General features: G+C 38.0%; 1 protein-coding gene across 3 annotated transcripts in view; it reads right to left on the minus strand.

Annotated features, from left to right (window-relative positions):
* The window catches only part of LOC145012814 (SNF7 family protein), a 10,877-nt gene extending 2,544 nt beyond the window's left edge, over positions 1 to 8,333 (minus strand). The window contains exons 1-4 of one of the 3 annotated variants that reach the window (XM_078971614.1): positions 8,029 to 8,332; positions 7,856 to 7,939; positions 7,611 to 7,772; positions 7,324 to 7,506 (exon numbers count right to left, since the gene is read on the minus strand). In XM_078971614.1, the coding sequence (XP_078827740.1) occupies positions 7,324 to 7,506; positions 7,611 to 7,772; positions 7,856 to 7,939; positions 8,029 to 8,259 (660 nt within the window). In that variant the 5' untranslated portion in view covers positions 8,260 to 8,332. Of the gene's footprint in view, positions 1 to 7,323; positions 7,507 to 7,610; positions 7,773 to 7,855; positions 7,940 to 8,028 lie in introns of all 3 variants that reach the window. The other 2 variants (XM_078971615.1, XM_078971616.1) reach the window with 2 other exon arrangements.
* Positions 8,334 to 10,170: the final 1,837 nt, after the last annotated feature.

The following is a 10,170-nucleotide window of genomic DNA, read 5'->3' on the forward strand; positions in this document are numbered from 1 at the left end:
ATTCTGATTTCACATGGTATCAGAGCTAGGGTTTCAAACCTAGCCACCAGTGTCGTGTATCTCATCCAACAATTATCACTCTATCTCTAGTCACTCACCACAATTGATTTTGTGCTCTCCTCCTACAAACTATCGTTGCTATCTGATGGGTCACTCAAATCAACTGATCGGTTTTTGGTTCAATTACTTTCAATCGATTACTTCAATAGAGGTTAATCGATTGATTTTTCCTTCCAAGTCAAGCACTATTTTGCATGTTAAATCAATTTTAGATAACCCTAAAATAATATGGGTGATGTTATTAATCCTCCTACCGGTACAACCTCACAATCATTTATCATCACCGGAAACCAGTCCATCACTTCGGAAAAATTGACAGGGTCCATTAATTATGTATCATGGGCAGCCTCTGTCAAAATGTGGTTCAAAGGTCAAGGTCAGAGTGATCACTTAACTAAACGTGTTACAGATATTGTAGAGAAGGATACGGCCAAATGGGAACAAATTGATGCTCAACTCTGCAATCTATTGTGGCAGTCTATTATACAACTATTTAGGCCTTTTGAAACATGTTATGATGTCTGGACCGAGGCTTCTGAATGCTATACCAATGATATACAAAGGTTGTACACAGACACAGTTGTTGATAATATTCAGAATCTGAAGCAAGAAGGAAGTATGGAGTCTTATCTGGGACATGTTCGTGCCCTCATGCAAGAATTTGAGGCACTTATGCCATTTGTCGACTCACAGGCTAAACAAACTGCCCAACGGGAGAAGTTCTTCATGGTTGCTGCTCTTTCTGGCCTCAAACCAGAATTTGAATCCGCTAGGCATCAAATTGTTATAGGTTCTACTATTCCTACCATGAATGATACTTTTCGAAGATTACTAAACATGATGGGTACTAACAACACAACCCATGGCCCAACTTCCACTCCTGCTTTTCTTGCAAATTTGAGCTCAACTTCTGCTCCATCTCTCTTAGCCGCGGGCCCAAAGAAAGGAAGCAATAATAAACACCCCACTTGCCAGTTTTGCGGAAGGCTTGGTCACATTGAGGACAAGTGTTGGAAGAAACATGGCCGACCTGCTGCCCCACCAACTCAGCTGAATCAGTCTACATCTAGATCCATTCAAGCAATTGCACCAACTCAGACTGTCAATATGTCAACATCTGATTACGAAGCTTTTCTGAGATATAAAGCAACCCAACAATCCACCCCTACAGTTATTGGTTCCTCTGGTACACACTCAGCTTTTGTCACTCAAGGCAAGTCAATGGGCCCGTGGATTGTTGATTCAGGTGCTACTGCCCATCTCTGAAGTAATAAACATCTTTTCTCTAAACTCACTTGTTCTGATTCTTTACCACCAATTATGGTTGCTGATGGTAATAAGACATCATTCAATGGAGTTGGTACTGCCCAACCTATTTCTTCATTGTCATTGGATTCGGTGTTATATGTTCCCAAAAGTCCTTTTAATCTTGTATCTGTCAGTCGAACTACTAAAACACATTCATGCTCAATAACCTTCACTCCTGACTCTGTTTTTATACAGGACCTCTGTTTTGTTTTTATACAGACAGGACCTGAGCACGGGACGGATGATTGGCGAAGGGCATGAGTCACAAGGTCACTATTATTTGGGTGGATCTCATCCTTCCATTGCAGCTACTATCATGTCACCACAATACCTACATCACCTATATGGCCACCCTTCCTTATCCAAGTTAAAGAGAATCGTGCTGATTTTAACTTCATTGGAGTCATTAGAGTGTGAGTCATGTCAGTTAGGAAAGTATACTCGTGGTGTTTTTTCTAAACGTGTCAATAACCGTGTCGATTCCCTTTTTTCTCTTGTACACACTGATGTGTGGGGTCTAGTAGAGTCTGTTCAACATTGGGTTTTCAATATTTTGCTACATTTATTGACGATTATTCACGCTCAACTTGGTTATTTTTAATGAAAAGTCGTTCTGAATTGTTTGCAATATTCACTGAATTTTGTGCTGAAATAAAAACCCAATTTGGTGCAACCATTCGTGTCCTCAGGAGTGACAATGCACTTGAGTAGTTCTCTACACAATTTCAGGAGTTTATGTCTTCTCATGGCATGTTACACGAATCATCATGCCCTCGAACCCCACAACAAAACGGTGTTGCTGAGAGAAAAAATCGTTATCTTATTGAAACAACACGCACCTTATTGTTACATACCAAACTCCCACTTAAATTTTAGGCTGATGCAGTTATGACATCTTGTTATCTAATTAATCGTATGCCCTCTTCTGTCCTACAAAATCAAACCCCTTTTTCTATTTTATTTCCAACACAACCGCCCTATCATCTCCCTTTGCATCCAATTGGATCAGTTTGTTTTGTTCATTGTCTTGATCCAGGTCGAGATAAGTTAGCCTCTAAAGCGGTCAAGTGTGTCTTTCGTGGCTACTCCCGATTACAAAAGGGTTACAAATGTTACTCTCCTAGCCTTAACAAATATTTCATGACTGCAGATGTAACATTTTTTGATCATCAACTTTATTACTTTACTAATCCACAAGATAAATCTAGTGTTGAACAGGTCCTCCCGATTCCTGTTTTCCCTATTCCATCAACCGATCATACTTCAAGTCCAGTTGTCGATCCCCCACCGTTGAAAACCTATAATCGTCGTCCTCGGCCTCCTACACCACCTTCTACTGATATTGATGGAGAGACAGATCCACAAAATATGGGAACCTTTGAATCATCCTCTTCGCCGGTTAGTCCACCAGCTCCGGTTCTATGTGATGATGATCTGCCCATTGCTCAGCGGAAAGGTAAACGGTCAACTGCAAACCCCAAATATGCCATCCATAATTATGTTCACTATGACCGTTTATCCTTAGCTTTCGTAGCATGTGTTTCCAGTCTTGCGTCAGTACATATTCCAAAGACAGTACACGAGGCTTTACTTTATTTAGGGTGGCGCCAAGCAATGATTGATGAAATGTCCGTCTTACACAATAATGGGACATGGGAGTTGGTTTCGTTACCTCCTGGAAAATCACTTGTTGGTTGTCGTTGGATATCCACTCCTAAGGTAGGTCCAGATGGTAAACTCAATCGTCTTAAAGCTCGGTTGGTAGCTAAAGGATACACTCAAATATTTGGTATGGATTATAATGATACTTTGTCTCTGGTTGCCAAAATGACTAGCATTCGTATTCTTCTATCCATGGTTGCAATGTGTGATTGGCCTCTATACCAACTGGACATTAAAAATGCTTTTCTCCATGGGGTTCTACAAGAAGTTTACATGGAGCAACCTCCTAGGTTTGTTGCTTTGTTGCTCAGGGGGAGTCCGGTTTAGTCTGCAGATTATGAAAATCTCTCTGGCTTAAAACAATCTCCAAGAGCCTGGTTCGGGAGATTCAGTTTTGTGGTAAAAGAATTCAAGATGAGGCAAAGTAGGGCAGATCATTCGGTTTTTTATCGTATTTCAAGGACACAATGTATCTACTTGATAGTATATGTTGATGACATAGTTATCACAGGGAATGATCACAAGGGAATACATGAGTTAAAAGATCACTTGTTCAAGCATTTTCAGACCAAAGATATGGGCAATCTCAGATACTTCTTAGGTATAGAGGTTGCAAAGTCTAAGAATGGGATTTTAATATCCCAAAGAAAGTATGCTCTAGATATTCTAGGGGAAGCTCATCTATCCGACTGCAAACCAGTTGAATCTCCAATGGATCCTAATGTCAAACTCCTACCAGGTTAGGGGGAGTTGTTGGCAGATCAAGGGAAATATAACTATCTCACAGTAACTCGTCCGGACATTTCCTTTGCTGTAAGTGTAGTTAGTCAGTTTCTAAATGCTCCATGTGACACTCATTGGGAAGCTGCTCTACGGATCCTAAAATATATCAAAGGAGCTCCAGGGAAAGGTCTTTTGTATGAGAACAAAGGGAGCATAGAGGTATCTTGCTACACTAATTCTGATTATGATGGTTGTCCTTTCAGTCGAAGATCAACATCTGGATATTGTGTTCTCTTTGGGGGGAATTTAGTATCCTAGAAAAGTAAGAAACAAAATGTGGTAGTAAGGTCTAGTACACAAGCAGAGTATCGAGCTATGGCAAATGCAACATGTTAACTTATATGGGTCAAACAACTTCTCGAGGAACTAAGATTTTGCCAGGTTTCTCAAATGAAGCTTATATGTGACAACCAAACAGCTCTTCATATTGCTTCCAACCCAGTGTTCCATGAGAGGACGAAACATAATGAAATCGACTGTCATTTTGTTAGAGAAAAACTGCTTGATGGTCTAATCGTGACAGAGTTCTTTAATTCGAGTGACCAACTTGCAGATGGGTTTACAAAGCCCCTGAGAGGACCCCGAGTTGACTATATATATAACAAGCTTGGTGCCTATGATATATATGCTCCAACTTGAGGGGGAGTGTTAGAATTGTATAGTTTAGGGATTGAAATGTAAATGTATAGTTTCCTTATACATACAATGTATATATTTAGATTGTAGATCCTCCTTCTGTACGTGAAGGAGAAATCTCTCTCTCTCTCTGCATACTCTGATTTCACATATATATATATATATATATATATATATATATATATATATATATATATATATATATATATATATATAGGTTCATGCGAAAATGCGAAAACATATTTTATCTTCTAAAAATCAAACACATGTACTTTAGAAATTAAATTTATTAGCGATAAATTAAAGATAAAAAGTTTACATTGGAGGGTGTTATGGTAATATAGATTTAAAGGTGGTTTTAACATGTATTCTGCACACTTATATGTGAATGAAATAGTGTCAAGCCATGAAGTACCTCTAGTAAGTGTATCCCACATGGAGATACTCGATTCATACCGACATTCTAACGGAGTATTAAGAGAAAATTAGGTGCATGTGCCAATTTGATCATCCTTAGACAAATGGTTAAAGTGAATATTTTTTTAACATCTTCAAACATGTGTGATAGACTTTGGTGGTAACCAACCCCAATCATTTTCCTTTAGTTGAGAATTTCATAAAACAACAGTTATCACTCAAGTATTCCATCAACAAATATGAGGCTTTGCATGGTAGGACCAATTTTCTATGCAGAAGTTGGAGAAAAGCAATTGACATAACCAAAAATAATACAACATAAGGTGATACGTCTCCAATAATTATCCCTTTATTATTATTTCAAATTAGTAGTTATCTTTATTTAAAATTAAGATATTTGTTAGTATCTTTTAATTTAGGGTAGGATTATCTATTAACACTTATATATAGGGTTTTGATATGACTTTTTCATGATTATGGAATAAAAATTATAGAGTTTTACTTTGTTTTGGGAGAATCCCAATGTCTCAAATAACAGGTCTTATCATAAGGTTAAGGACCCCAAAGTGATGCAAGTAAAAGGACAAACAGTGTAGATAGAGAAATTACAAGAAAAACCATTAGAATTTCATGTTGAAGATAGAGTTAAGGTGGAATTATCACATGGAAAGGGGAAGAGTGATACGATTTGGTGTAGGAAAGCTAAGTCAAATATACAAATAGTTAGCATAGTTAGAGAAGGGTCCTAAAGCAACTTAGGAGTGTCAAGCTGAAATGAAAACATAGTAATAGTATCCCCACCTATTTAGTTGAATGTAAATTCCAAAGGCTGAATTTTGGTAAGGGAAGAGGGATTCGTAACAGCCCTATAACGAAACACGGTCAGATTTAAAAGAATAAAATAATTGAAGATTTTATTCGCGTGCCGGTGTTCTTAAATTTTCCCTAGATCTGCAATAGACGGTGCTACTTTGTTTAGTTTAGTGATTGATATCTTAGAGAAGATGGCAAGATAAAGACAGACTCTTTTGAAAGTAACGGTGGCTAGGAATGGTGTCATCGGTTCACCCTATGGTAGACTTGCTCGAATCGAAGACCCATGGATACGTGGCCAAATGGGGTTGCGTTGTAAGTTGTAACGTCTAACCAACAAAACAAGCATCCAAAACCGTTCCTTAGTTTCGACCCAACGCATATAATTTCAAAGAAACAATCGAGTGGAAACAGGACATGGTTGATGGTGGCTCGGACCTAGAGAGTTTTGAGAATTGATTTTATGTAGACCGGTAAACCATTTCTTGTGAATCTTATGTAGTTCCAATCAAATGATATGTATACTGCAAAGTAAATCCAAGGAAAAATGGTTTGATTTTCGGTTAGTTTTGTCTGTTGTCACGAATCCAAACCGAAACCCTCAATGTGAATATAAAGCTCAAAACTTGATAAAATCCAATGATTCTTGTACTGAAATGGATCCTAAAATTCGAATACGAACCCTAACAAATGTTTTAAGAAAAAGGAACTGAAAGACAACGTAGTAGAAGTTAAATAATGTAATAAGATCATGGCAATCAAGGTGGTAGAAGGGATGATGTTGTGAATGTCATTTATGCATACACACATGTCGGGTTGGAAGAGTAAAAAACATGAGCTTTTGGGATCGTTAGATAATATGGTATAGCTTCTCTATGCAAACCTAGAGAATGTGGGAAATGGAGTGGGAGTCTTCTTACTGACACAGACACAGCTGTAAGACAACACAATAGAAGTTAAAAAATGTAATAAGATCATGGCAATCAAGGTGGTAGTATGGAAAGATGTTGTTTATGCATACACACATGTCAAGTTGGGAGAATCGAAAAAGAAGAGCTTTTGAGATCGTTACATGATATGGTAATGCTTGTGGTATGCAAGCCTAGAGAATGTGAGAAATGGTGTGGTTGTCTTCATACCAACGCAGCTCAAAGACGATTTAGTAGAAGTTAAAAAGGATGTAGTAATATAGTATTTACCACTAAAGAATGAGATCTCTTACTTATGTATTGATGGAAAAAAAAAATGCTACGCAAAGGAATGCGATAAATGTATTGGCTATTGAATTGCTTTATGGAAATAAGCATATATGATTTTATAAGCATGTTCAAATGAGATTGTTATATCTTTTTTCCTTTTTAAACACAATGCACATTATTCACATGTTTTATTTCTATAGAAAAAAAAAATTGTGGGTCTCTAAGTATGGGTAGCAAGTATGCACCAAACCAAGCTTTCAAATCAACCACGTTATGACAATTGTGACCATTACGTAGCATATCTCATGATCACATGTGCTTTGTGGTAACCTTTAATAAGTCTTCTGCTGCTACTTTATAATTTATAAGTATTAACAATGATTTGTAGTGGTGGTGGTGGCTGTTAAAATAATTATATATTAAAGAAATAACAGAACAGCAGTACCTCTATAAGATCCTGCCGCCTGATGGCAAGGTACTTTGCCTTCCCACATTTGGAAAAATGACTCAAGATCACAGATGCTTCTTTTGGCCCTTCACAAATCACCTGGAATTTTGCCATTGTGATGATGCACGAAGAAGTCCAGTGACAGTCACATAAAAGTTTGACAACTTCAATACATTTCTCCTATATTTCGATAAAGAAGTTGGGTAATTTTTTCTTTACAAATAAAGATGATAAGAGTTCATCAAAAAACATGTTACACCAGTCTTCGGATACTTATGATTTACCTCTAAGAGCGAAGAAACGATGAACTCGTCTTCTGAAGGAATTGCTGATTTAGATAAAGGGAGCAAATGTCTTACTTTATGGAATAACTGGGTGAGTTGGCCGCCTTTTGGATCGATAAGATCGTTGCTACATGAAAGGTCGCCGGCATTATACATTTCGAGCTGGGTGGGTGAGGATCGATGCAAAACTTTGGTAAGGATGAATTGAATACTAAGCTACAACAGACGCGGAAAATAGTAAATACCAAGGCCAGTAGAAAGAAGCTAACCAATACATCGTCGATGCATAAAGGGCTCAAGCCTCCCTGGTTAAACCAGACATTTTTAACCTGCAAAAAAAAAAAATAATACATCGATTAATCAGGGTTTCCCCAAAAACCCTAGGTTAAAAATGAGAAACAGGAATCGCACCACTGACCACTGAAGGACGAATGATGAAGATGCGAAGCCGTCGAGCAATTTTGATTACCAAATCCCTCCAGAAGTGGTACCTTGGCTCCCAATCAGACCTCTGACCGCTGAAAGCCTTGAATCTCGCACTGATCATCACCTCCGAATCCCAATCCTGCACTTCCTTTCGTATCACTTCCCTTACCAGTTCCATTCTTCTTTCACCACTACAACTTCGCGTCCTATTACAACTTTCCATTCTACTGCCACTATTCGCGTCCTATCAGAACATTTTAGAGACCAATGTTTGTTCAATGCAAATTTCAAGTAAAATCTTAATGTTTTTGGGTGAGATTACGTTTTAAATTTTAATTATCATTTTTTTAATAGCTATTTTATATTTGGGTAAATTACACCATTCGTCCCTCGTGCACATGCCAGAAAGCGTGTTTAATCCCTATTTTCAAAAATTAACTCGGACCGTCCCTCATTTGGTTAATAGTTGCATGCTACATCCCTCATTAGTTTTAATTTGCGAGCTACGTCCCTTGCGAGACCTAAAATGACAATTATGCCCTTTTATATTTCTTTTCCATTTTACTTGATGTTATAATTATTATTTTTTAATTTAAAAATAAAAGAAAAAACAATAGGGCCCCATTTCATGCCCCCACCCCCAACAAATCATCGGATACCTGTATCTCTCAAACACCATACATCCATCGCCAACTTCCCAATTCAAACCTTCTTCGCCAAACATATACCTTATAACACCTTAAAACTCACCACCAGCTTCCTACCTCCTCCTTTTTCGGGTTACATCACCATCGGAACCCTTTCTGCACCCCTGTTCATCATCACAAACCGTAACCAACACCCAATTTAAACCATACCTTCAAAATTGGAAAACCCACCATAGTCGGAACCACCTTCGTACAACCTGCACCATTCGAACAAGGTATGATAAGAATGAAAATTCTGATTTGCACCAATTGTGTTTAGATTTTTTTGGTTCGATCAGAACCCGCTTCTCCGATCTAAATCTCCATCATCTTCGATTTATAAGTTTAGGGTTTAGTTTGGTTTCATTTGCAGGTTCAGGTTTCATTTTTTGAGGTTTGAGTAATGACCGGTGGTGATTGCAGGAGGTGCTAGCAGTCTATGAGACAAAGTGAGAGAGCTGACCAATTAAATTCAAAGAAGTAGAAAGGAAATTAGGGAAAGGATCAATCGCAACTTACTTCTCTCTTTTCGATCTTCTAATTTGCTGCAAATTGAGAACAATTAAAACGAGAGGCGACTTAGGGTTAAGTGGAGATATGAGATGGTGGTCGTGATTGTGGTGTTGTTGATGATTCCACCGGCGATGGTGGTGCTGTTGATGATTCCATGTACAGTTCCTTCTTGAGTTCTAGGGTTTGATAGAGGCGATTGGAGGAGGCTGAAGATTGACTGGTCCGATTTTGGTTTATCACGTTTGGGTGAAGGTGAAGGTGGGGCTGATGGGGCTTTGTCGGCGTTGGGAGTGGCCGAGAATGGGGGACAAACGTAGAGGAATACGTAGGAGGGGGAAGTGGGGAGGGTGGGTTCATGTATGTTTATTTATTGTTTTTTTTAATCTAAAAATAATAAACAAATAAGAAGAAAATTAAAAAAGAAATAAATAAGGGCAAAATGGTCTTTTTATGTCCAGAGGGATGAAACGTGCACGTTTTAAACGAACGAGGGACGGTCCGAGTTAATTTTTGAAAATAGGGACTGAACATGCTTTCTGGCATGTGCACGAGGGACGAATGGTGTAATTTACCCTTTATATTTTGTAGTAATTAACAAAATAGTCATTATAAAATAAATAGTAAATTACTGATATCGTCCCTATGGTTTGGTCAAAATTATACATTTGGTCCCTAACTTTTTTTTGTACTCAGATCGTCCTTGTGGTTTGATATTGTTGCGTTTTTCGTCCCTATGGTTTTGTAAAAATTACTTGTTTGGTCCCTAACTTTATGTATGTAAGGGACGAAGAATGCAACAAAATCAAACCACATGGACGAAGAATGCAACAAAATCAAACCATATTGACGAAAAACGCAACAAAATCAAACCACATGGACGATCCGAGTGCAAAAAAAAAAGTTAGGGACCAAACGTATAATTTTGACCAAACCAT

The sequence above is a fragment of the Lactuca saligna genome, chromosome 8, assembly GCF_052625555.1.
Source record: "Lactuca saligna cultivar CGN05327 chromosome 8, ASM5262555v1, whole genome shotgun sequence".
NCBI lineage: Eukaryota > Viridiplantae > Streptophyta > Magnoliopsida > Asterales > Asteraceae > Lactuca > Lactuca saligna.